The 27,835-nt window shown below is 38.9% G+C and overlaps 2 protein-coding genes across 7 annotated transcripts in view; one reads left to right on the forward strand and one right to left on the reverse strand.

Moving 5' to 3' along the window:
• Positions 1 to 7,855, forward strand: part of GSAP (gamma-secretase activating protein) — a 45,685-nt gene extending 37,830 nt beyond the window's left edge. For 5 of the 6 annotated variants that reach the window (XM_085040096.1, XM_085040106.1, XM_085040123.1 and 2 more), the window contains exons 26-31: positions 549 to 643; positions 1,742 to 1,861; positions 3,371 to 3,432; positions 5,411 to 5,515; positions 5,664 to 5,757; positions 6,335 to 7,855. In XM_085040096.1, the coding sequence (XP_084896222.1) occupies positions 549 to 643; positions 1,742 to 1,861; positions 3,371 to 3,432; positions 5,411 to 5,515; positions 5,664 to 5,757; positions 6,335 to 6,435 (577 nt within the window). In that variant the 3' untranslated portion in view covers positions 6,436 to 7,855. The remainder of the gene's footprint in view (positions 1 to 548; positions 644 to 1,741; positions 1,862 to 3,370; positions 3,433 to 5,410; positions 5,516 to 5,663; positions 5,758 to 6,334) is intronic. The other variant, XM_085040127.1, reaches the window with a different exon arrangement.
• CCDC146 (coiled-coil domain containing 146) overlaps positions 7,780 to 27,835 on the reverse strand; it is a 74,086-nt gene continuing 54,030 nt past the window's right edge. Inside the window, exons 9-19 of the mRNA XM_085040082.1 lie at positions 27,300 to 27,486; positions 23,837 to 23,932; positions 22,664 to 22,834; positions 20,760 to 20,848; positions 20,486 to 20,650; positions 17,978 to 18,196; positions 17,135 to 17,363; positions 12,401 to 12,529; positions 10,766 to 10,903; positions 9,150 to 9,398; positions 7,780 to 8,249 (exon numbers count right to left, since the gene is read on the reverse strand). Of these exons, the coding sequence (XP_084896208.1) occupies positions 8,082 to 8,249; positions 9,150 to 9,398; positions 10,766 to 10,903; positions 12,401 to 12,529; positions 17,135 to 17,363; positions 17,978 to 18,196; positions 20,486 to 20,650; positions 20,760 to 20,848; positions 22,664 to 22,834; positions 23,837 to 23,932; positions 27,300 to 27,486 (1,840 nt within the window). The 3' untranslated portion in view covers positions 7,780 to 8,081. The remainder of the gene's footprint in view (positions 8,250 to 9,149; positions 9,399 to 10,765; positions 10,904 to 12,400; positions 12,530 to 17,134; positions 17,364 to 17,977; positions 18,197 to 20,485; positions 20,651 to 20,759; positions 20,849 to 22,663; positions 22,835 to 23,836; positions 23,933 to 27,299; positions 27,487 to 27,835) is intronic.

Here is a 27,835-nt window from a genome sequence, read left to right on the forward strand (position 1 = left end):
AGCCTGCCTTATAAAATATGGGCACAGTGATTTTGGTCTTCAACAGTAGTACTCCATTGAACAGTCAGTACTTCTGCTTCTGTCAACATCAACATGACTGTCACTTACTCTTACTCCAGCATGGATCATGCTGGCCATCCCTAGGCCAGTGTGAATATTAACCACACAGGCGGTGTTATGGCTGGAGTTCAAAGCTGATGAGTTTGGAGTGCTCCTAAACTGGGTAGTGGGTGTTAAACACCTGTAAAAGCCAGACTGCTTACACCAGCACCCTCTCACCTGTTGCTGCTGATTGCAGGTACTGCTGAGACTTGTAAATTTGCAGCAGTGGCAGGAGGAGACAGGGACACCACAGAGATTTTGTGTGTCTGCAGCACTGGGCAGCAGGTGCTGGGTGAGACACCTCAGTAGACAAGGCAGCATCCCATGGCACTTCATCCCAAAGTCAGGCATTCAGTGCACACCCAGTCTGGCAAATGAACCCCCTCTCCAGGAGACTGTGGGCACCTCGGGTTCTTTTTCATGTGTTTCTACTTTGTTAACTACAGTGATGAGAGAGGAAGTGCGGGAGAGTTTGCGGTGTTCCACATCATGAGTCGGATTCTGGAAGCTGCAAATGGCATGTGCATGCCTTTACCTCCTGGTAAGTTCTGTGTTTTGCTGTTTTCATCATAAGTGAGGAGAGAAATGCTATAAATTCGTCCCAGCAGAGCACTGGTTGCAGCACATGTGTCAAGTTAGTTTTGGCAATATTGACATCTACTGAAGTCAGTTATAGAGGGGAAAGTCCTTGATAAACCTCTACAAGTGAAATGAAGCAAAACTAAATAGTTACTAAAAACAGAGAAAATGAAACAGAGGTTTCAAGTGGAATGCTTGGGTGCAGTCTTAGAATTAAGATCTAGACTCCTTTCACTGATATATATATTTAGACAACTGGGCTTCAGTGTCAAGAGCTACAAGGGAAAATCCTATCCTGTAAGAAATAGAATGTTTTTACTCATGCTCTTGCTCTGCTAATAATTTTCAGTTTTATCCTCAAGGAATTACCTCCAGCCTTGATGGAAAAGCTGGTCTTGATAGTAGACTTTCATTTCCTGGAGTTCCTCATAATTGTTTACATTGTTTTCAAAGATCTTGCATATTTTTGTTAGGGAAAGACATCTTGACATCTTAACATCTTAATGCTTTCCAATTCTGTTTGAATCTTTCTGGTTTGTATTTCCTGGCCTGTCTTTGGTTTTTGAAACTGCTTTTGGTATGAGTCTGTCCCTCAGTCTGTGTGGGCACAAATGCTACCCCACAGTAATGTTGCATGATAACAAGACCATCATCTGGCTGTTGTTAAAGAAGCTGAAATGTTAACACTGCCTGTGGGAGTGTGTGGGTGGCAGCAGCATCCTGAGGGTGGTCAGGCCTCAGCTTTTGATTAATTAGGAGGAAAGACAAATTGATGGAACAATTCAGATACAAGCTTGGAGATGTTTAGAAACAGTGTATGACTTGTATGACTTTTATGACTGTTTCCAGTCCCCTTAGCTTTCTTTCTGACAAGATTGTACTGGAGAGGACTTAAAGGATGTCTAAATAAGACAACATGATTTGATAAATTGATTTCCTCAGGAACTAGAAACAATCAGAAATTAAGGGAACTGATGGCGTTAGCTGGAGTAATGCAAGTCTCTAATAGAGAATTAGAAAAAAATACATATTGTACCAAACAAATTTGTCTCCTTCACAGGTTTTCACACTCTGCACTTAGGTCTTGGTGTTCGATGTCTCCCTCTGCACACCCTCCTGCACTATATTGACAATGGGGTCTTGCAATTGACAGAAACATGTGTCAGGAAATTGCTGAAAGGTACAGTGAACATCATGTTTCATTTGTTACCAGCCACCTAATTGGGAATGTTGTCCTTCGAGCCACTCACCTTGGACATGGATTTTATTGCCCAGGACACTCAACTTTTCTCAGAGTGTTGTTTCCCTGAGGGTTGTAGTTGATGGTGTTGCATACCTGAAAGGAGAGAGTTAGGGCTCAGGCTGTGTGACTGGCTTTATCATAGCCCATAAAGAAATACCTGTGTGGAGAGAATTTGAGTTTGTAGTTTTTCCACTAGAGACTTCTTAGAAAAGCAAATACTAAAGATCTTCACAGAATTTGTTGGGGAATTTTTGTGACCCTATGAAAGTGCACACCAGTGTGTGAGGAAGTTAGTCTGCTATCTGGCCCTCAGCTTTTGCTTTATGTTTGGAACAAGATGAACAGACAGTCTGATCTCAGAGTCAGGGAGGTTGTGGAGCAGAACATCTCAAGTGCTGTCACGTCACACATGCAGGACAACCAGGGCATCAGATCCAGCCAACACGGGTTTGTGAAAGGCAGTCCTGCTTGACCAACTTCATCTTCTATGACCAGGTGACCCACACCCTGGATGAGGGAAGGGCTCTGGTTGTTGTCTACCTGGACTTTAGTAAAGCCTTTTATACTATTTCCCACAGCATTCTCCAGGAGAAGCTGGCTGATCATGGCCTGGATGGGAGCACTGGTCACTGGGTATAAAACTGGCTGGACAGCCTGGCCCAGAGGGTTGAGGGGAATAGAGTTACATCCAGCTGGCAGCTGGCACCAGTGGGGTTCCCCAGAACTCAGTACTGGGGCCAGTCTTGTTTAATATCTTCATCAATGACCAGGACAAGGGGATTGAATGCACTCACACACAGTTTGCAGATGACACCAAGTGGGGTAGGAGTGTTGATTTGCTGGAGGGCAGGAAGGCTCTGCAGAGGGATCTGGACAGGCTGCACTGATGGCCTGAGGCCAGTGGTGTGAGGTTCAACAAGGCCAAGTGCCAGGTCCTATGCTTGGGTCACAAAAACTCCAGGCAGGGCCACAGGCTGGGGCAGAGTGGCTGCAAAACTGCCCAGGGGAAAAGGACCTGGGAGTGCTGGTCATGAGCCAGTGGTGGCTGAACATGAATCAGCGTGTGCCTAGTGATGTGGTATTTCTCCAGTGTCCAAGAAAAGGGACAACAGAATATGCTGTATCAGTCTGTGCCTGGTCTTGGTAAATGAAATATTATAAACTTGGGGAGTTGTACTTAGTCAAAGTACACTTGAGTTACTGTATAAATTGTTACATAAAATGGTGACCTTATGTACGAATATACAGAAATATATTTGTATAAATTATATAAATATAAATAAAAATCCTTATTTATGTAGTATAATGTAAATAATAGTCCTTACTTTAAATTGAAATTTTCATTTCACTAAGAAAGTGGTTTATTCAGAATAAGTTTCAACTTTCAGAAAGCTGAAAGTTTATGTGATTACTGTTTGATTTGTTTATTTTCTCTGTTGCTTGTAGATCTGGATGACACTGAACAGAATGAAAAGCTGAAGTTTAGTATTGTCATGAGGCTTCCAGAGGTAACTAATGACTTTGGATGTAATTTCTCAGATTTTGGAATTGATAGGAAATTCCTCCTTGTGCATAGGGTCAAACCAATGAAAGATTTGGTTGTAATTCAAATAGAACCTGATTCAAACATAACCAGAACTTCCACAGTTTCTCCATGTGCTGCTCCTAGACTGTAAGATACCCTGATAACTTCAATTATAGATTTGTCCATAGTGTTTTACGGAGCCTCCAGTACCCTACAGGAGTCAAGAAGACTGGCACTGACTACTCTGCTGAGTACTCATCTGCTTAAAGAAGTGGGGGTTTAATGGGGTTTAAAAGGGAGCTATGGGGGTTTTGTGTGTGGTTTTTAGCATCTACAGAGCCTTTCTCAATTGTGACCTCTGCATTTGGTTCTATATACTTCAAAAATATATTTAAAAGCTGATAAAAATATATTTAAAAGCTTTCCACAGTGAAAGCTGTAAAATAGTATCGAAGCACAGCTCTGTGACAGGGATGAGTTACAATGAATTACAATATCTCTTGTCAGTTAAACCTCACAGTCTTACCCACTGACAAGGTGACTTGTGTAGCCACAGGCTAGAGCTGATTACTGGTCCTCCATAAAAAGTTCCAGCCGAATGGGAGGTGCACTTCTTCTTCCCTTTCGCTGTTAGTGCACAGCACAGGGCTCTGGGGGAAGCACAAGATGTCAGGGAGCAGAGGAACACCAGGGATCCCCCTCGGGGAATGCCTCACTGCAGAACAGGCTTTTCTCCTCATAAGTTGCCCATTGTTTGCTCGTTCTGTGCTGTCACTTGTAGTTCAAAGGGCCAGAAGTGCCACTTGGGTTTTCCTCCAATAAAGGCTTCTTTATTTGGCAGCAGTTTTGAGAAGGGGTAGAGGGGGAGAACTCCACAGGATGTTCTTTGTCCTCTGTGTCTTGTTTTGGGCCAGGGCTGGTGAGCTGGGGTCAGCACGGGGCCTCTGAGCTGCAAGCCCTGGGCCTGGTGGGTGGGGAACTCCATTCCAACCATGCTCTGACGTGAAGAGCTGAGCTGGGAGAGATGTAGGGAACAACTGCTGCTGGCTGTGCACAGTAGACTCAGTGCTTTATTGTATCTATTTACAGCTTTAGGAAAAAATGCAGGGAATAGTCTGTTTGCCAAAAAGGTCACTTTGGGGTGACTCGGACTATTTTGAGCAGGTTACATGCAGTGGATGACTTCAGTTTCATCAGAAACAAGGATTTAAGCACCATTAAACTGTACAGCATTTACTAAAATGAACAGCTGTGCATTGCAGTACAGCTGATGGGGAGTGGCAGGGGAAGATCTAGACAGGGAGAATAGCAGAAGGTGGAGCTAATTTTACAATGTATTCCTATTCTTCTGCTTGTTGGTTGGGTTTGGAAGCTTTGGGAAACCTGGTTTTGAATCTCTGGCCCTGGGAATGTAAGTCAGTGTTATCAGCTTCCATGATGATGACCTGAATAATGGGATCCAAAGTTCTGTTCCCAGTATCTTTCCTTGCCAGTGTTCAGCTTGTCTAGGGTTCCTTAGACTGAGCCTGAGAGAAGCCCTGTCCTGAAGGAACCTTGAGGAATGGGGCATCTACATTATTCTGTGGGGGAAGAATAGATTCAAATCAGTCATAGTAAAGGATAAATGGTCATTTTAAACCTCAATTAATATTTAAGTACACATGCCAAGTGGGACAATGGCACTGGGGCAGACCATTTGAGGTGAGGACTGAGCAATGAGGTTTTGATTTCCCACTTTTTGGGAGCATATTGTGATGTTTTAGCTACTGGCTGCAAAAGGGAGGCTCCATGGCTAAACATGATGACCTCTTAGCCTCTGTCATCAGGGTCTGGAAGCAAAGGACATCTGCATTACAATGTGGATTTCATGTCAGGTTTTTTTCTCCCTTTTCCTCTTTTTAAGTTTCCACTGTCCCATGTTTATGTTCTCAGGTTTTTGGGGTTTGTATTTTGTTTATTAGGCTCTTGGTCAAAAGGTCCGCCAGTACTGGAATCATCCGATAAACGCAAATTTAATTGCACGGAAATATGTGAAACTTTTGCTTGAGAAACTGGGAAACAGTCAGGTAAGAGCACAGAGGCCATGTTTATAAATCTTATGCTTTGGCAGTGTTGAGATTCCTAGGCTTTCTGTAGACTATAACACACTAAACAAAAACTAAACCTTGGTATGGTGTGACCTTGTGAACTGACCTGAAATATTCTCCCTTACAGTGCAGCAGGCCTATCCCTGAGAGACTCTCAGTCCCTGTGGAGTTTTTGCCACTGAACTACCTGACTAATGTATTGGCAGAGATAGAGAGTCAAGGTAATGCTAATTCTGTACTTTGGAAGACAAGTCATCGTTACCCTTTAGTGCTCACTCAGATGTATCCTGCCTATACTGACATAACTGAGTTAGTAAAACTCCAGTGATGTCTGAACACATAGGTTTGGTCGTCTTTCTGCTGATGGAAAGTGTCAGGGGCCAAGATTCTCCATGTATGGGTATCATCCTATTTGGGGAGGAAAAAGAGTTAAAGCATGTAGCAGTATATGAGCATGTGCCCTGAGCCATTTCATGCACTAGCACTAACACAGTCACTGTGCTTCAATCTGGGTTTGGATCTCCAGTGTAGAATTGGTTTGCAAGTCCAGCCTTCAGAGAGGCTTCCCTCTGTGTGGGATTTAATTTACTTACATCCCACTAATAGGACAGTTTTTGCTGTGGATGAGCATCCAAAGGGCACCACTGGAAGCTGTAGGTATTTTGGGTACCTGAAACCACAGTTCTATTACCCCTTATCTTTAGGTATTGTAGATGAAGATGTTTAATAGACTGCAGGACTCTAAGTATACAGAAGTATGTACAACTTTGTAAATACTTCCTCACCATGTTTTTCTAGGTGTGGGTCCATATGAAAAACAAGACCATGTAAATGCAAGATTTGTAGAGGAAACAGCACTCAAGCACACTATGACACTTCTGGGCCTCAAGTATTGGTGAAATAACCTGCTGTTGAAGAAGGCTGTCAAACCATGGTGCCTCTGTAAAAGTATTCCTTTAAATGCAATGTTGTTTCCCAAATAACCTGCAGTTTTGGGTAGTTGCCAGCACTGACATGAGCTACTCAAAACAGTGTTTAGTCCAACATACTGAAGCTGAAATGACTGATTTCTAGATAAATCTTAGAGAAATGCATATGACATAACCCCAGGTTTGAAATATACCTGTGGTTTCATTTTGAAGTGGTCACAGAAGTGGAACAACCGTGGGTATCAAAACATTCTGTGAAAATTGGTATAAAGGTCACTTCTTTTAGCAAGACAATGCTGTAAAAGGCAGTGCAGTTGTACAATAGGAACAGGAACCAGTAACTGTTTACTTGGATTAATAAAAAGATTTCTTGGTGTGATTGTGTAAAGCAGGTAGGAATAACAAATGACTTTTTATGTCAGGCATGAGTAAGGAGGTATTCATTCTTTGTGGTGGTATCAGTTACCTTATGGTACTTCTGCTTCTGGAGCTGCATTCTAATATTTTCAGTTTTGTAATTAGCACAAAATATAATCTCCTTAAGGTGCATGTGACATTTTGTTGGGGTTTTGTTTATTTGCTTGTGGGGAGTTTTTGTTGTTTTTTTAAAGATATGTATAATATATTGTAAGCAATACATGATAAGGAAAAAGCTTTAGAAATTGATCTTAACAGTAGCTTGGACAGAGTTTTACATAACTCTTTCTTACAGCTTCTAGTGTTACAGTTCAAACCTCAGCTTCAGAAAGAAATTAGGCAGGCTGTTTTTCCTTTGTTTTCAACTTCTGTTTGTATGTAACTGAGTAACTGAGCCAGTATTGTTTGTTCTTTTGCTTTAAGTTCTGAACCGTGACATTAATTTAAAATGGTAATAGCAATTTGCTACACAGAGAAAATTGCCAATTTGTGCCATGCAGGATTTCTGCAGCCTTTATTGAATTTTACAAAAACTCTACAAAATTATGGAGTATTAAACTAGAGAAACTCATTAAAATTTGATATATTTGTGAGGTTTTAAAAAAAAGTCTGATATTTTCTCTGAGTAGTTTCCATTGATGCTCTCTGTTCCTTACCAGTGAAATAAAAAGATCCAGTTCCTGGGAGTGACTTGGCAAGTTCATGGTCACTCCCTTTGCCATTACCAGCAGTGAAGCTCTAGCTTTCTCAGTGACTGCATAGTGGGAAGGAATATTTTTCTCAATATACTTAGAATTTCTCTGGCAAGTGTAAATTCCAGTAGCAGACTGCAGAAAACCATGTTGGTGTATGTGTATAAGTGTTGGCCAGTTTTATTATATTAATAACAGGAGAAGATTTTCTAGCCTTTTCTTTTTAATGGGATGTATTATATCTTCAGATGCAATAAAACTTTACCTGGAAAAAAAGATAAGTACAGCACGAGGATCACTCACTTTTCTTACACCTGGAAATACTGCATGGTGTTTGGGATACCAGGAGAAGGGACTTTGGTCACTAACTAGTTAGCTGTGCATTTTGTTTCCAATATGGAATTTGACTGAACACCAACAGATCTTCCTTCAGTGCAGTGTAAATGCTGGTGACTCTTGTGATCCAGCAGCTGCAATGGTCTCTCTCCTGCCTCAGGTGCTGTCTGTTCACGTTTCAGATGGCTTTGCAGTTGGCTTTTGGAAAAGTCTCCGACTGGAACTGGGCTCACTTGGTCTGAGGGGAACTGTGTGGGGCCGTGGCAGTGGGAGCCTCTTCTCCTTGGGGACAGTGGGAGAATAGCCAGGCACTGCACCTTGTTCCTCCTCTGCACGGTGCTGTCAGAGAAACACAGCTTGGTCACATAGGGCTTGTGTGCTTTACAACTCCAGTGCTCTCCCAAGCTGATGTACAGAATACATGACAAAGGAAACACTTTAGTCTAATCCCTGGCAAGCCAGGAAAGCTGAAGGGGAATTAAAAGGAAAGCATGAGGTTTGACCATGTAAATCTGTGTTTGCCCTTTTAAAGAGCAGACAGTTTGAGCTTGTCATGCTTTTTTTATTTGTAAAGAAAATAGATTAGATGAACTTTTAAAAGGTGTAATAGTTGTGCACAGAACATCTGAGGAACAATTCTGCTCCTGAGTGCAATTACTAGAGTGAGCTTTAATCCACAGCACTGAAAGGAAACTTGAGTCACAGCATGAGAAGATGTTTCATGACAGATGTTTCATATTCTAAACCATTATTATTCTGTAGGAGCTCTCTGCTCTGGGATCACTGACCATCTCAAGGACAGAGGCAGTGTCCAGCAGGGTAGGGTTTGAAGCAGTATTTGCCATGCTGCCCTGCCTACCCTCAGTGTTTTGCCCAGCAATCTGATTTCTTGCTGCTTCTGATCTAATGCTCATTGCATCTTATATGTGGGAGACACTAAACTTACTTCTGAACCCCACACCCGACCTTTTGCAGCTTTACCTTGAAATCCAATGAAAAGCAGTATTCCACTGATGGCTGCCCTGCCCTTCAGCCACAGCATGGTCACACAAACTACTTTAAAATTGAGGCTTTACTGCATTAAAAGATGAGGCTTTTAGCATATGATCTCTTTAGGATTCAGTGACCAGCTCTAAGCAGTGTTGCCAGACTGGTGTTAAAACTCCACAGACCTACTTTTGTAGTGGTTTTTCACCTACACTGGCTCCTGGAGCTCTGTAATGTATGACAAGAACTTACTTTAGCTCTGGCTTCAGCTGCTGATTTTTGCATCTTCTTCTTGCGTAGGATCTCCAAGCGTTCCATTTGTCTTTTATTAGGAGGGGGAAGGCCTCGACTTATCCTCAAGGAAGTAGTCATCACAAATTGTTCTTTGTCTCTGAGTTCCTGCTGGAGTTTAATGGCAAGTGCTTGCTTCATGGACAACTCTGCAAAAAGAGCCCTCACTTCTTTGGTTTTGTCACTTATCTTCCTCTGCAGTTCGTTGGTCTGGAAAGCAAAACAGCTGCATTGTAGCTGGGGCTTCCCTTTAGACACACACTGGGCATGACACTTGGGTCAGCATTAGGCACATCAAAATAAGTCCAACTTGACAAGGTTTTAAATAGTAGTTCAATAACTGAAAATTATTTAATTAGAACTAAAGAAAATTGGCTGCTCAAGAAGTCACATTTAGTCCAAAACAAGAAAAGAAAAGTACATTTCTCTTTGCTTCTTGTCCTTTTCAGCTGGACAGCAAAACTCCCCCAGCCCTCAAAGGGCTAGGATCCCAATTCTCTTTGAGTTTATGCACAATTAACTTTGTAATATAGCTGGAGTAAGCCAAATTTGTGTGAGATAACTGAGTGATATTGCTGATGCAAGGGCTGTGGGTTGTGACATTATCCTTGCAAGAGGGACAAACAGGAAAGGAATGTGACAGGAATCCTTGAGTCTCACTGGAGATGATTTTGAAAAAAACCAACAAAACTTAAATAATCTTTAAGTGACTAATAGGAATTGGGAGAGTCAGAGCACTTGTGAATGCAACTTTTGGCACACTGCCATTCTTACAATAGTTTATTAGCCCATGGCCATCATTTCACAAACACAGTTAATATCCATATTTTTCTGCCTGTGTAAAATTAAAGATTTATTATGAAAATATTTTTTAAGCTTTTATATGTGCCAAACCTAACATCTAAGAAAAAAAATCCACCCTGGCCTTGCTTTACATTAATTACGTTGCATTTTTTTCTGCCTTTCCCTCAGCTCTGCTCAATTTGCAGCTTTTTCTTTAGGAGTATGGAGGCTGGGAGCATTTTCGGTCTTTCCCAAACAATGTTACTGACACTTAAAAGAAACAGCCATAATTATATGAAAAACCTTGTATTGGAAATGATGTTTCTTGTGTGTTTCTCCCCACCTAAATAGCAAAGGAACTTAGAGCCAGATACCAAGTTAATATTTTTTTGAATGTTAGAGTAGAATTTACCTGGCCTTCCTTTAATTATTTTTTCCCCTTATTTCTTTTTAGCCTTTGATAAGTTTGTTGTGGAAAGGCTGTTAAATGCATTTGCAAAAGGAGGATGCTACAAAGTTTCTAAGCATCTACTTCAGAAAGGATTAATCCTGTATTTTGGTGAAAGGTAACATTTATGGTGCAACTTTATTTTTAAAGAAAGGAGATTCACCTAATGGTTTTGGTTTATCTGTATTACTGTTACTATTCATGTGTGTAATTTCTAAAGACTAATTTATGATTTGCCTATCAACATTTCCAGCCACTTTTGTAATTTGCAAGTGAATCACCTCTTGCCCAGATACTGTTTCATTTTGCACAGGCTGGCAAGCAGAGCGTGCAGTGCCCTTCTTACCCTCTTGGCGAACAGCAGCATGTCCTGCTTGCCGTTCTCTACCAAGCTACGGATTCCGTCCGTCAGATCAGAAATGTTCTCAGAGAGAAAATCTATCTTCAGCAATCTCTGCTCCTTTTCCGTGAGCTCTGCCTCTATCTGCAGCAAGGAGGAGGACACAGTGTAAGGAAAGGACAGGGGAAGGTGCAGCACGAAGTGTTCTGTGATTGCCTCGAGCTGCTGAAATAATACCGGTGAACAGCCATAAACAAACATCTTCACCATCAGTTTTCTCAAAATTTACACCCTGTCTGCCAAGGATCAGGCCCAAATTGGTTCAGTTGGTTCCTGTCAGTTGTACAATTCTTCCATATCAGACCAAGCCCTTTTGGGGGCAGGGGTTACACCACTGTTACTGCGTTGCTGTGCTTTTCTTGAAAGCAATGGGTTTTTTCTAGTTTTTTTCCAGAAGATTTAAAGAAAATCTTCTGATTCCTTGAGTCACACCGTAATGGAAGGTTTCAGTTCTTGCTTTAAATACTTTTTCACTCTTCATGCTAAAAAAAAAGTATGGGCTCCATAAACAAACTACAACTAAAATGACTTTAAATCCCAAGGAGATTGAAATAGACATTTAAACTTATAATGACTCCAAGAAACCCTTCCTTTTAATGTGCAGGTTGATGATGGCAGGCTGTGTTGTTGCCTGCTCGGCAATGCAGAGCTCCCTCCTGTCTGGAAATACAGGACAGTAAAGCAAAAAGCCCAGGTAATTCAAGCAGCCGTGTTCAGGGTTTGTCTTTACAAACTGGATTTCAAAAGAAGGACTCTGAGCTTGCTGCTACTGCCCTCACACCTTCAGAGTCCTTTGCAAATCCCCTCCAAACACTGAGCACAGAGAAGTTTTGTGCATCAGGAGGAGTTTTGTGCTTCTATAAATGGGACACACAAAGCTATATAAGAAAATGCCATTCCTTTACCTTCTTCCCTCCTACACAGAGGGCTCTGAAACTGGTTTTCCATTGGACCTAATGCTTCCCTTTGGAGTCTCTTGGGGCAGTCACCAGCAGTGCTGCAGTCCTGTGTCAGCTGCTGGGCTGACCCAGCTGCTCCTTCCACCAAGCTCTGTTTGGTGGCTCCTTGTTTGGCAGGGAAGCAAATAACTAGAGCCTGACAAGGGGCAGCATTTGATTCTGTGTCTCACAGGCAGATTTTGTTAAGAGGCTGGCAAGTCTGCCTCCTGCTCACAGCCCATGGATACTGGTGGAACAGCTCACGGCCAGTTACCAAAGACTGACAACCCTGTGTGCTAGCAGTTTATTATTCTGCATTTATCTCCCTTTCTGTGCCTTCCCCTAGTGAGGTGGGTCTGCACCCCAATGCCAGGGATGTGAATGGAGTGATCAGCAGAGGATGCTGCAGAGCCAGGGGTATTTCACAGAGCTCCCCCTCCCCAGCCTCTGCTGGAAGAAGTCAAAATGTCCCATGTCCAGTTGACCTGGAAAGCAGACACTGGGCTGGAGTTCACAATAGCCAATCATAATTATTTTAATTCCTCTTACAGAAAGTTTATTTTAAAAATAAAAGACACTATTCACATTTTCTAAAAGAGGTTAAGCACAGTAGGATAGCTTGTGATATGAGAGGTGATATTACCTGTTTAATCCTTTTTAGCAATTCAGGTGGAGATAGGTCCTTCCCTCCCATCTCATGCTTTCTACTCTCATTTGTGGCATCACCATAGCTTTTCTCCAGCTCTTTAACCTTGTCCTTGCACTGGGAATACTAGCAAACAAAAAGACACAACAGTTATGTATTCCCACCAAACATCCCCAGACCTTGGTCTAGAGATATCAATAGAAAAAGTTTCCTTGTAGTGATAAGGAGGATGGGCAACACAGAAAATTATGAGCCATTTTTGAATTTTCTTTTAAAGGGGAACTACAGTGTGACAGTTGCAGGACAGAGGAAACCCTGCTGTTTGACAGAAATTGAGTTCCACCTGTTTCTTGGTCCTCAAGCTACTTTTTGTTTTTTATCCTCAGGAATACAATAGAAAGCCTTGCTTCCCTGCTGGTTAGCACTGAAGGTGTCATCCCCACAGGCATCCAAGTTTTCTACACTAATGTTCCCAGGCATGTGTCCTGAAGTGACTCAGTGGTGACACTGAACAATGTGGTACCCTTGGGACTCATAGAGGCAGGTGTTGCCTGACCTTTCTGATGTGAGATCTTCCTATGGAATAACACTTCCCAGAATATGCTAGATGGACATCCAGGCTCCATGTAAATACTGGCTGAAGGAGTGACTGGGGCCATTTTTTCATGTTTGGACTTGCAGGACTGACAGGGGTGGGTCTGCGTGCTCTGATGTGCACCAGGCTGGCTCTCAGTGAGCTGTTAGCACTGACATAACACTGCCCAAGTGTGAATGTTAACCATCCACTGCAGGTGATGATTGATTAAGGAAATATGTGGTCACAGGCTCTCAAAATTAGGAACAGTCATCAAAGTATAAAGTAAATGTTTAGATGTTGCCAGGATGAGGTTTGTCGCTGGAAGTTAACAAGTTGTATTTAACTAGAGAAGAGACAATTAACATATATTCTCAGGTGGCAGTGGAACATTACCAGAACACTTAAAAACTTATTTTCCTAGTAAAAAAGCACCACACAACTCACTCCTGAACACTTTGTCTAAAAGTATTTGATGATTGTAATGAACAATTTCCTCAGCAAACCACGATTCTGAACACAGCTAGGTACTGAAAGTTACATTTTGCTAACAAATAGCTAAAACTCAAGCCCAAAAATACACAGAGTGGAAGAATGTAAAAGCAGGGCCAGCACAAACAGCAGGATGCAGCTATGTTTCCAGTGATCTTTCCTATCTGGGGCCAAATTTCTCAACCACTAACTCAGGGGAAAATTCCTTGTTGGAGGCAGTGGTATCTTAATGAGATTAGGGGCAGCACACCAAGGAAAATTTTGCAGGACTGAATAGTTAATTTAGAGAAGGACTTTTGCAGCAAAACCACTGTACAAAAAGCTATATAAAGTTTCATGTTAAACGTAAATACTAGCCCTAATTTTAACTGCAATATGAATTGGAAGTGATCAGATGCAAGCCAATCCAAAAGTATCAAAGTGCATTTAGAGATAACCATGCTATTCTGTGTCTGCTTCAGTAATGTGACTGCAGGCATCTTTCTTTGTTTTTTTCCTAATTTGTAGTGTTTTCCTTGGACAGGACTTTACCTGAGTTTTAAGAGATTGTAAGCCTTAAAAGTAGGCAGGAAAAATTGCCTTTACACACACAGAATCAAAGTCAACTGGTTGGATGTCCTTTCTTTAAAAAAGGGTCTGGTTGTTACACGCATTTACATGAAGATTAATCACTATGTCACGTGTCAAGAAAGGTGCCACCATGCCTGGATGCATAAGCAGCAAAGTAACCTGCAAGATGCCTGAATGAATCCTTTCACTGTGAGCCACAGGTACCAGGCACTGCACCTCAAGACAAATGACCATATTGCCAAAAATAAAAGAAATGCAGAAAAAGGATGATCTAAGAAAAATCTCTAAGAGCTAATTGAAAGAAACAAGGTTGTGTAGCCTAGCAAAAGAATGGGGGAGGAACACGATTAATATCCTTCCAGAAAACGAAATGTTGCAGAAAGGCAAAGAATGGTCCATTTGTCATGTCCCTGGAGGACAGAATACAAACCAATATTCTTACACCACAGCATGAAAGATCCAGGCTAAAGGTCAAGAAAATCTCTCCTCTCTTAAGAAAAGACTGGGATAGCTTGCTGGGGAAACTGGTTTCCCAGTGGTGGCTTGAAAGCACAGCTTAGCTCTCTCAGGAATAACAGGCAATCCAATGTTGGCATGGGAGCAGATTGCCTAGATAAACTCTTCATCTCTCTACTAGTCCCTTTATTCTATGACTCTGATGACGTAGCCTGGAGATTTTCACGGGATTGTATTAAAACCTGGACAAATGTTGTTGCCAAATGCCTCAAATAAACAGTCCTTGTGCATTGCCTGAACTCTAAGGTGTGAAAGTCCCAACTACAGCACTGTGACAGCTCAGCAGGTCTACGTGTTGGACTAATTAATGATTAATGCTAAGTATTTCTCATTGATGCATGAAGGCAGATTAGTTTTTATGGGTCACTTCAGTCAGCAGGAACAGTCCCTTGATGTGCAGTCCCAATTAAAAGTTACATAGTTTTATGCCCAGAGAAAACCACCTTACAGTCTCACCAGGTACTTTTTGTGTAAAGAAATGCCTGTAAATATTTCTACTTTTAAATCTTCACATTGATGGTAACAAGCCTACCTAGTCCATGTTACTAGCACTTCCTTAGAAGAGGTCTTGTCTTGCTTCAGATTATGGTATTTTTTCAGCTAAACTATTCACCAATGTTTTGTGGAAATAGGCAGCTCTCCTGATGAAAGGCATACAAGTGGAACATACATTACCTTGATGATTAAGCAGCTCATGTGGAATATAGGAGACCCAGGTGAAGCATTCGTTATTGCTGAATTGGCACACAGCCCTGATCTGGGCTTTTTCCCTTCCCAAAGAGCACCATGGCTGCTGAGATTATGGGTCCATTTTTGCAGTCTGTAAATATCTCTGATTTTAATTCTTTGTATTGATAGTAATGAAAACAGCCAGTCCATATTACCAGCACTTGCTTCAAAGAGGTCTGGTATTGCTTAAGACTGAAGGAGACAGGAAGGGTAGGAAAAGGAATGAAGAGGGGCACAGGTACAGGATTCAACCTGCCTAATCCAGACAGTCTGTGACTGTGGTAACTGAACAGAAGCTGAGTCAGATTTCAATGTGGGGTCAAATCTATAAACAGGACTTGAACTAGCAATGTGAATTTTGCAACCAACACCAGAATTCAAATTTGGGCTCATGTTTTTTGTTTAAATTGTGGAGATAAAGCCAAACAATTTGAAACTTCTTCTCATAGGACTTAATTCTTATGGACAGTCGGAGCAAGAGTATTAATGCTGGAATGGCTGAGCATAGGGAGATGAATGAGTGAACAGCCAGTTTGAGCCATGTAATATTCAGTAATCCCAATATCTAGTTAAATTTTAAAGGTTGATAACTGATCATTTGCCATTGTTCACTGGAAAATCCCTGACTTGGGAACATTTATTAAGACTACTGCATGTATAATGTCACACCACTCTGTATTTTCTGACTTTTTAGTTTTATGTCAACATTGCAAGAAGGTTTAAAGCACCTAAAACAATAGCCTCCTTATAACAGTGATTTTAGATTTCACATGAACTACCATCATTAAGGAGAAAGTTGCAGGAATGCAGAGCAGAAAAAGCAAACTTTCATGATTGACTGTCAGTTCACAAAAATCATCTGCATTTTGCTACTGTATTTGACTGAGTGACTCAGTCTCATTTTAAATCTTACCTGAAAACTTTGGGGTCTTCTGCGATTTTTTTCCTTTAGTATTTTTTTTTTTTTTTTGTACTGCCTCAGTTCATCATTTAAATCTGTGCTAGCCCTGCAATGTTCTTTGGGGTATGATTTGCATGAGGTATTGTACTATGGTTTTATTCTTGTAGCACAGCGTACAATTTCTTCAAAAGGCCAGAAGTAAGAGAATAGTGCAAGCACTATTAAACAGTGAGTCACAGCTCCCATGGAGGCGAGTTTGAAAGTTTGAAAGGCAATGGTACACCCTAATTTATGATTTTGTGCAGGCATTAACAGAGTATGTATGGGAAAATTACCATCTGGAGATAAGGTCAAAAGTAAATGAGCCATTTCAAAAAGCAAGGAAAGAATGTCCCAAGCACTGCAGTTTGTTAGTTGTTTAATGCTATTTTGTAACTAGAACTAAAACTTACACTGTTTTTGTGCAGAAAAAAATATATGTGGATTATATCATTGTAGGCAGCAGAGTTTCCAGAGTAGGCTCAGGGTCAAGTGTGAATTGAGTTATTATTTTAGAAATTTGATGGTCTAAGTATATCTCCCACCCCTCCACCTACTCCATCAATACAGTTTTAACAAATTTTTTCTACAGTCCCATTTTTCCCCCATGACTCCCATTCTCCAGCTTAGTCATACTGACATTTCAGGCCATGGGGTGAGTTAGCTGGGATTCCATACCCAGGAAGCATTTGGCAAGTGTGAAACAAAGAGCATCAGCCAGTTACATGCAAGCATAGAAACTCACATCTGTGAAGTGAAAAACATGTATCAGTGTTTTGCTAGACAAGTGTATTACTAAACTTGCTGTTTTAATAAACCTTGGACATCCAGACTTTTTTTTCCCATGAAATCACCTTAAATTTTAAAAAACAGAATGATAGTAAAAAAAAAGGCTTCCTTTAACACCAACCTCTATCTGAAGTCTCACCAGATGTGCATCCAGGGCATTCTTCACTGGGAGCTCTTTAAAACACAATTTAATCTCTCTTTTTTTCTCAGCTACCTTCAGCTTCAGCAAATTGATTTTTTCATCCATAACTTGCATCTTAATATCTCCATATTTACACAACATCTCTTGCCTGTTTATTTTTTCATATAAAAAGCCTAGTTCTTCTTCTCGTTCCCTGAGCAGAAGACCACTGAAATAAGGCCAAAATTAAAAGATAATTTTTAAACAAAATTACTCATATTCAGTGTATTCCATTCAAAAACCTACAAAATGATGTTAAAAGATAGTAATAATCTGGGAAAATGTACGAAGTTTTCACAAATATTATTTTAATCTAATGACAGCATTTAAAATAAGTAACAAAATAATTGCAATGTGAAAGTCAGAGAAAATACTCTTGGAAATGTTACCCTTGTCTCTCACATAATTTTTAATGTCTTCTGGCCTTCCACGGAATTTAAAAATGGATTAAGATCAGAGAGATTTAGATAATCTGCATTTTTGTACCTTATCTGTGCACAATGCACAAGCAGAGCAGAAAGCTATAGGTTCTCAAGACATTTAGTAGCCAAGCTACCATATTTTTTGAATAATAGTTCTGAAGAATGAGCATGATTACCAGTGGAGAAACATCCACATAATGCAAAGCAGCACTGGCAGGGCAGTGAGGCAGACTGGTCAGCAAAACATTGCAGTGCCACAGACACTTAGCATTCCTAACAAGGAGTGCTCATTAGCTGAAAAATATTGCTGCTTCATGCATGTCAAATTAAACACTACCTTAGATCAATTTTATTAATGTACCTCTCATTTTGTTGCTGAATAACCCTTTCACATTTTTTGCGTAGCTGCAAGATTTCCTCTTCCATGAGTGTCACTGTAGTGGTAAATCTCTCAACATTCAGATATTTTTCCTTTTCTTTATTCTCTAGAATCTCTTGTACGACTTTGCAATAATCCTTTTTGATCAACTCTATTGCTCTCTCATTCTTTTTAATCTTCAGATGCTCATCCTGCAATTTTCTTTAACATAACAGAAATGTGGGAATGTTTTTAGTCCTTTCAATTTGAAACCAATTTCAGCAATTATAAGCAGAGCTTAAATTTATTTCTCAAGGACACAAAGGCTCCTCTGTATCTCTGCTTCACAGAAGCATTACAAGAAGAAAGACTCTCTGATAGAAGTTTTTCTTTGCAAGCCCTTTCCAGCTTGAGAAGAAGTGGATTCTGGCACAAGAAAAATGCTATATAGGGAGCACTGCACTACAGCTCTTTTCTTCTCTACTAAGTAGCCCAAGTAGCCACAAAACATAAAGTTCAGAAGCAGAAACATAAACTGTGATGAAAAGTCTTAATTTGTAGAAATCCCACCCTTCTATTCAAAGAACAATATTTTTAAAAATTGTGGTTGCAATTTAAAGCTCTCCAAATTTATTGTTTATAAAACAGTGTCACAACATTAACACAAGAAAGAAAATTATCAGATTGCCCCTTTGACAGATAAAATCATAGTGAAAAATTAATGACAGGGTCACATAAAAATAAAGAACAGATCTCATAATTTCCAGTGTCCTTGTTGATCAGTGGATGATGGTCCTTCACTTAAAAGATAGATTCTTGTCAGCACATGGACCATTCGCTTGCTCACAACATGGAATTTAAGAGTTATTGCATTTAATCTGCGGTAAGTATCACTTCTGGATTGAGACACAACATTATCCACACTGGGAAGATTGTCACATCAACATACAAAAGAGGTAGTGAAAGGAGAAGCACAGTCTCCTGCTGAAATATAGACCTGCAGATAAAATATCCTTCCCTCATGGGCTCCATCATTAAATTGCTGAATTGTTGTATATAGGGCAGGGAGATGCCTTCTTTCATTTTCTCCACATGTATAAAACTTTGAGTACCACAGGGTATTACTGAATTGAATTAATCCTCTGTGAGTCAAGATTCAGACTGAAAGTATGACAGTATTGCAGAAATGCAATGTGTTTCAAATATTTTCTGAAAGTTTGTCTTACTTGGACTGATACTCTGTTTGTCCTCCAAACTGTATGGGTTGCAGTGAAGTCAGTGATACTGATACTTAAGACTACTTATTAAAAATACTTTTCATGGGCAAGAGAGTTACTGAAAATACAATATCTCTGACTAGTTTTAAATCTAGGTTTGCAGAAACCAAAATACCTGTTGGATCTGTATGTGGGGTCATCTACAATAATGAGATATTTCTGGTATCTATGCAATATTTATGTCTTATTAGCTTTTTGTTTTCCGTTCTTTCATCAACTGGAAAGGCCTCAAAAATTTTACCACAAAATGTCAGCTTGTAAATCTTGACAAAATCACTTCAATAACTGAAGTTCCACTTCTTTTTTAGCTATCTCCAGCATGACTGAAATCAAACTACTAGAAGATACACAATAAATACTTAGAGTATCTTTTCTCAGAATGAGCAATTTTTTGGCACCAAATAATGAAGTTTTGGGAAAATCAAGTTATTTTTAACTGCTCTGTTTTGCTTTTCCTGTTTTGCTACACAGTTGGCTATTCATTATCTCCCTACTTTCCCAAGTACTGATTTCCAAGATACTGTACTTCTGTCTATATTGCAGAATTTCATCACAAGGGTGACAAAAATATGTCAAAAAGATATCCCCACTAAATAATGGTATAGGAAAAAAGAGTCACAAACACCAGCTATTCTGCCTCATTTTCTTTGTTGTGAGTGTAACCTTTTATTTTTTCTAAGATTGCTTGGAAATTGAAACCACAATTCATCTGAAATAAATGTTATCTAATAAACTTCGAAGTGAGTTTGAACCAAAATCCCCAATTTGTTTTAATTTAATAATTAGACAGCCACATTCCTAGCTAGTGACTCATGTAATAGTCCCATGCACCACTTCATTGGCAAATCATATGTGTCAGACCTCTTCTTTAAGGACAGCAAATAGGAGTGCAGTGGTGTTCCTCATATTGAATGAAACAGCATAACAGAAAAACTGAGAGATCCAAGAACTGTGATATAAAGGATGGGAAACTGAGGGAGTCGCCAAACTTCAAAAGTGCTTTCTGCCAAGCAGTGATGTCCAAGCTAGTCGTGAAGTGTTAGTGGGATAAGAAATTGGAACAGATTATGGAGGGGTGTTGTTAAATGCTTTTGTTTTAATCAGATTTTTAAAATCAGGTGTATAACTATCACAGATGATATGGGCATAATTGAAGATGGAATAGATTCCCTCCTAAGATTTTTTCCAATCTTACATTTCTATAGTTGTGAACTACCATGTACTTTAAACTCACCTTTCCTTGCTTATAACAGCATCCCTTAGATTTTCTATTTGATTTTCTAGCAATTTTACCCGGTTTTCAATTTCCTTTGCTTGGCACTGAGCAGTCCTCATCAATTGTATAGATTTAGCCTTTTCTTTTTGCATAAGATCATACATTCTAACAAATCCTTGAAGTCTAAAGAAATAAGATGTGTGAAATAAATCATTATTAGACTTTTATGCATATGTTATTTGGATAAAAGTTGTCTTAGAAGACCTTTTTTGATAACATATTGTTTTCTTACTCTTTTTGGATTTCTCTTTTTGCCTTTTTACAGCTGATTAGCTCACGATCCTTTCTTTTTACTTCCTTAACAATACTTTGGAGTTGAATCTGAAATTTAAATAAAATTTAGTGAGCACTTCAGATATATTAAAGAAATATCTTCAAAGAAATTACTCAGAACAACTCTTAGATGATGAAAAGACAGTGAGGGAACATTATTACAAGAAATTTTTCTAATTATAATGAAACTCTTTTATTACGACATAAAACAGCAGTTTTTCCATTTATACTAAACTTACAATTACAATCAGTAATGTAGATTATTTGTTGCTGCATCTTAAATGCTTGGTTCCCTGTATCTGGAGTTCAAATGTTTCTACTGATCAGCCTGTCAATTCCATCACTATATAATTATTTGGCATATGAACCATTGAAATTGTACCTTTACAAATAAAAATTCTTTTTCACTCAGTTCTGACTTTTAAGCAATCACTGATGTTTGAGCAGAATGGTACACTTGCATTTTGTTAAGTCTCTGGATTTTTTGATTCCAGTTGTGCTCAATTCTCAATAGACTTGGCTGTCAATCTTAAAAGAACAGGCCTTTTCTCCCCTCCCACTGCTATCGGGAGGAGAAGACTGGTATCAGGAAAAGCTGGTGGATGATAGGTTGCAACTTTGGGCTTGTCTGTGTGTTCCTGAATTTGTATAGTTTTATTTGTTTTGTTTGTTTTGTTTGTTTACAATTTTTATTGGAGGTACAAAGCCTGACATGTTTGTTTATTTTTATAGACAGTCAGAGTTTCCCAAGATGATAGAAGGGTAGCTTATCTAAGTTATCTGAATATAGACATACATTTTGGAAACATAAATACCTTGTTCCCATATAGCAATTCGGTAATTAGTAAATTCTGTGTGACATAAAGAGCATATGTAATGCCAGCAAAATGCAGGTAGCAAATACAACAACTAGTCACAGGAGAAGTTTTCTTTACCTCTTTCTCTAAATCAATATAATTTTTTATGCCTTGAAATGTAACAGGAAAATAGAAATTTCTGCCCTTCCTTGGAATGACTAGTAGTTCAGATTATCTTCTAATGCCCATATATTTGTAAAATAAACCACACAGTTTTACTTCTGAGAATCTCAGGTGAGGTTATCTGCTTTTCTGCCTCTTTCTTTCAAGTTGTTCATTTTATTCCATAGGCTTGAAAGAAAATTACAGAATCTCAGAATCACCAAATAAGCTGATTTGGAAGATACCCACAAGGATCATCAAGTCCAACTCCTGGCCCTGCACAGCACAATTCCCAAGAGTCACACCATTTGCCCAAGAGCTTTATCCAAACACTTCTAGAACCCTGTCAGGCTTGGTGCTGTGACCACTTCCCTGAGGAGGCTGTTCCAGTGCCCAACCACCTTCCAGGTGAAGAACCTTTTCCTAGTATCCAACCTAAATCTCCCCTGACACAGCTTCAGGCCATTCCCTCTGTTCTGTCACTGTCACCACAGAGCAGAGATCAGTGTCTGCCACTCTTCTTCCCTCATGAGGAAGTTGTAACTGCAGTTAGGTCTCCCCTCAGCCTCCTCTCCTTCAGGCTGAACAAACCAAGTGCCCTCAGCTGCTCCTCACCCAGCTTCCCCTCAAGGCCCTTCACAATATTCATTGCCCTCCCTTGGGCACTCTCTAAATGTCCTTAAAAATACCTTGTTTCAATTATGGAGTGATATTTTAATATACTGTAGCACTGCACCACAAATTGCCAGTAAAACACCACAGTATTGTGAGCTTCCAAGTGTTCTGATGGAACTTCAAAGCTAGGGTGGGAAATGAGCCCATAGGGCTCCCATCACTGGTAATTCAATTTCTCCCTATAACAGCTTGTACTTTTGAACAGTCTTCCAAATATATAATTTTTTACCTTGGCTTTCTGAGCATTCCTGCATTTCAGTTGCCTCTCATTAGCTCTGAGCCAAGTCAGATGTGTAAGTGTGGATAACTCATTTCTCCATTTTTCCTGCTCTTTGAAAAGCAAGCGTTCTTTAGCAAGGCATTCTTCTAACACGCGGGCATCCATATCTGATATCATTTCCTAAAGAAGATTAAATTTAAATCCTAATGCAACAATGCATCAGCGTTGGCAAACCCAGAGTTGGAAATACTTTGGGTTTATCTGCAACGTAAACAAATATACAGACCACATAGATTTAAAATAACAATAAATTATTGCTTTTAAACACCATACACAACCTCTACAGCAATATTTCAAAATATATTATCACATAGGAGTATTTCTGTCCCTCAGTCTAACATCTTTTAGCTATTGCTCATTGGACAGAATGGGTCTTTATAGCTATATAATCCTTAAATAAGTTTGATGTCAGATCTTCAGGAGGAGGTGAATGGGAGCTTCCTAGGCTGCACTGACTACATGCCTGTCTGTGGCACACAACTTACATAACCCAAAGAGTGACATGTAGGTATTCAATACAGGCTGATTTCCACCTGATAATGTCAATGAATTCAAATAAAACACATCAAGAAAATGGATATAAGGGTTAGAAGACAAGAATGTTTGATCTTAAGAATATATGGCTGAAATAAATTGCTTATTATAAAGTCATTTATCTAGTGGTGAGAACTAGTGCTCTGGTAATGCAGATATCTGCATTTCCACATCTATATGGCTGTGCTGAGTACAGATAGACATCCACAGATGACAGAACAGTGAAGATGAAAAATCCTAATGTACAAATGCTGAATTGTCATTGTTGCAACAAGACAGAGTTCCCTATCCAAAGGAAACCTATAACAGTATGTTTCTAGCTGCAGTGCCATTACTGACATTCAGAAAGACTTAAACTACAAAGTAGAATTACTTTCTACCTTCTAGTCTGTGGCCAGTAACACCAAAAAAGTTTTTAAAAATATAAGACAAGTGGTCTTTAAAATTTAACAAATAATGAGCTTTTTTTCTCACCAGAAAGCTGCAGCTAGAAACTCCCCTTATTTTTTTCTTCAAACAGTCCCTTTATTATCATGATAGAAAAACAACAGTTAAAAAGAAAAAATAGGAGAAAGCAGGACTCAGCACCTGTTCAGCTAAACCTCTCTTGATCGTTTCAATTTCCTCCTGCAGTTCTTGTCGTCTTTCTACTAATACGGCATTGTTTTTTGAGTTAATTTCTGCCTAAAAAATTAAAACAAGCACAGAGTGATGCAAACAAAAAATGAGGAAAACTGTAGATACTCTATTAGAAGTAGCTACCCAAATTAAGAAATTAATTTTCTCTCCTATTATAATAGCTAGTACAAGAATGCTTCAATGAGTAGAGTTCCTCAGCAACTTATTGAAGTTTCTCAAATTTTTCTTTTAAGAAATATGAACACTAAACTTCACAAATTTAGAAGGTTTATGGTTTCCAGCAACTAAACTGTCATAGAAAAAAAACAATAAGCACAAAGAGAGACTATATAAAAATAACACCTTCTAAATTCACAGGGGACTTTCAGAGTGAAATTCTGAACTTATTAAAAGAAAATAATAGATAGTTCACATCTACATAGAATGGATATCACCTTTTTTCCTTTTTGTTACTATGGTAGGATTTTCCTTAGGCTGCAGAAAGGCAAATCTAACAATGCAAACATTTATGTATTTTTTTTCATGTACATTATGGGAAAATTCATTTATTCAATGAGATTTTAACATTAAGTATGTGAAGGAATACATATTAAAAACTATTTCTGACTAAAATATATCTGGTTAATCTCACTACAACTACTTACATGATAAACCTTGTAAGAAAAAAGGTTGTGTTTGGCCTCACTGTGACTAACTTCACTTAAAAATTCTTTATGGTTATAAGTGAGAGATGCATATAGATGCATCAGGCTAACTATGCAGACATACATTGCCTCTCTGTAATCGAGGGGAACAAACATTTCAGCAGGACCAGTTGTGATAGGACAAGGGGTATTAATTTTAAAATAAAAGAGGGACCATTAGTTACAAGGAAGAATTTTGTTCAATAAGAGTAGGGAAACACTGGCACAGGTTGCCCAGAGAGGTGGTTGATGCTCCATCCCTGGAAATATTCAAGGCCAGGTTGGACTGAGGTCTGACTGACCTAGATGAAGGTGTCCCTGCCTATTGCAGGGGTTTGTACCAAATGACCTTTAAAGGTCCCTTCCAAGCCAAATGATTCTAATTGCAAATCTGTAATTTATATGGGTGAGAAAAAAAATTACATTTAACAACACACCTGGAAGATACTCAAAGATAATACACACAATGCTGTGATATCTAGCTCAGATCTCAACCAGATATCACAGTTCAAAACACTATAAATCAATAATGAGTACATATTTTCACTTGTGATTTTCACTTCTCTGATAATATTGTAAAATTAAACACTGTTCACTTGCACTAAGGGAAAGGGAAAAAAGAGACACAGTAAAGGTCAAACTGTGGAGTTACTTTGGTTGCAGCTGCCAGCAATGAGATTTGATTTGACTTAGGTTTACTAAAACATCAATAAAGCCTGTCCTAAGAAAGTGACTTTTGCTTTTGTGGTGGGAGCAAAAATAGCTTTTGTGTGGAGCATATATTAGCTACCACTTCTGCTGTGCAAAAGTAAAAAGCTCATACAAACATCTTTAATCCGTTAAGGACCTTTATTCACATAAGGCAGGGCTAAACTTAGGCACTTTTGGCTGTCTCTGAGTTGGGCTGACCAAAGAGAAGGCCCACAAGGAGAGGAGCAGCAGTTCTGCTCGGGGCTGGTGGCAGCAGGACCAGCAGTTCTCTTTCACACACAATGTTGGCGTTTAGCAATAGCTGACCTTTCACAACTTACTAACAGGAAAAAAACACATTTGAAGGAAGTGTTCCTGTAATTTCCTTATTCTACAAACCAGTCATTCTGCACTTTCCATATGATTCAAAATAGGAGTTATTTGGGGAACCACACTGATGTACTGCTGCTTCTGCAATCACATATTTAAACTAACAATTAATTCTTGTGATTTTTTTCACTTTGAATCACAATGAATAAATGTAAATCTGAGGTTTTAAGTAGTTAAAGAAATTTTATCTACTTAAAATATTTTTTAAACTTTTTCTAGGTGTGCTTCCAAGTATTACAGATTAAAATTTTCCCAATATAGCAAAAGCCAAGCAGAATCATGATTGCCACCTGACTCTTTCTTACTGCAGTACTTCATTTGAATTGGCCACACTGCAGAAGAGCAGTGACTTCATATTTGCTCTTCTAACAGATCCAGGAAAGGAATCAGAGAAAACACTGAGCATGGTAGGATGGGCTAAAACAATTCTATTGCTGTGGCCTATCTGCATTAGAGTAATATCCTGTAACTGCTAGGGTATAATACTTGTTAGAATTCTACTTCTGTCTCTCATGGCATTCCCTTTCCCCTGCTCCTCCCGATGATGCTATTTGTAAGACACATACGAGGTCTTGTCCTTTCACAGTGTGAAGGAATTGGACTGGGATGGGTTTGGATCTCACCCCAGACTGAGAACTCTAACCACAGCTGCTGGTGAGTTATGGCATTTGATTTTAGCACTACATGTTTTTTAACAATTGTGGTTCTTCATCCAGGAATATTTCTTCAATGGGAGCACAAGAAAAAATACCATCTCCCAGATTGTCTTAGCTGATACTGAACAGAAACTTTTAAAGCTTAAAGATCAAAGCCTAGAATATGAGTCAGCCCTTTAATCATTATTTCAGGAAATTCAATCAAAAACGTTGTTGTGTAGTTATAGAGCTTTCCTCCCTCCTCCCAGGTGACCTTATATTACTAGGTAATACACATGTGAATTGAGGAGGAATTTCAAGGGAGACAAAAAAATATTGTTTAATAATATTAAATATTATCAAGTAATATTTGGAGTTGTTTAAATAGAAAAGCTAAGTATGTATGAGTTTTGATACCATATTGTTATTCTTTAAAACATTACAGTTATGTAAGACTGTTTTCTGCCCTGAATTGCTTAAAAAGATCAAGAAAAATTTCAAGGACAGTGTCAAGGTAGGAAATATCAAGTCCTGTGAAAAAATATTCACCTGACTAAACAAGACTAATTTTGTATGCCTCAGAATCTAGACTAAGCAAGGAGCAAGTATAGGAGAAAACATATAAAATTAAGAGAGAATGGAAGAACCAGTGATGAGATAAAGAAAATATAAAAAAATGAGATGAGATAAAGAAAATATAAAAAAATTATAGACAAAGTAATTTTTTAAGAAAAAACTGGAAGCAGAAAACACTTTGAATACACAAGCAGAATAATACTGCCCTTTAAAATTACCATAGTCAAAAGACTAAGTAAAACAGAAAGGAGGAAAGAATTATTGAAGGAGGAATGGGTGAAATACTAAAGCAGCGAGGAAATGAGGAAGGTGTGATAACAGTCTTCTCCCCTTTCCCCTCATAGGACTGAAATCTCTTGATCTCAAATCAAGAGATTTCGTAGAAATATTTCTTACAAGAAAATTTACAATCTTTATGATCAATACATTCATACAGACCTCTGTTTTGAGTCTTTTATGCTTTGCCTTATCTCGTTCCAAGGAATCACAAATCCCTTTCAGTTCTAACTCCAACTTTTTTAAATTTTTCAGTTCTCTATCTTTCTGTGTTTGATGGTGACTGAGAGTCTCCTGTTGCTTTTTGTTCTCCAAGACACATTTATTTAAATTATTTTCCAGAATTTGCCTATATAGATAGACACAGAATTTTAGAAACAGATAACTTAATAAAGACATATAAGTAAACAGGCATGACTACTTTAATGGATTTGGTATACCTCATCATTATGGCTCAACAGCAAGTCAAACTCCTAAACTACTGACAAAAATTACCTAAAGAGGTAGCATTTTTATAACTTTAATCAATTATAATAACTTAATTATATCAATGAGGTCTCACAGTCTGTTCTAAATGTGTTAAAAATTCCAGGGAAACTAGTACATACAGGAAGAAGAAAACACATTTTTAAGTATGAGAGAACATTTCAAAGTAAGATGTCATGGGCCTTTAATACAAAGTGTGAAAGGCAAAAGTA

The sequence above is a fragment of the Lichenostomus cassidix genome, chromosome 1Aa (assembly GCF_008360975.1).
Source record: "Lichenostomus cassidix isolate B80296 chromosome 1Aa, HeHo_3.0, whole genome shotgun sequence".
Lineage (NCBI taxonomy): Eukaryota > Metazoa > Chordata > Aves > Passeriformes > Meliphagidae > Lichenostomus > Lichenostomus cassidix.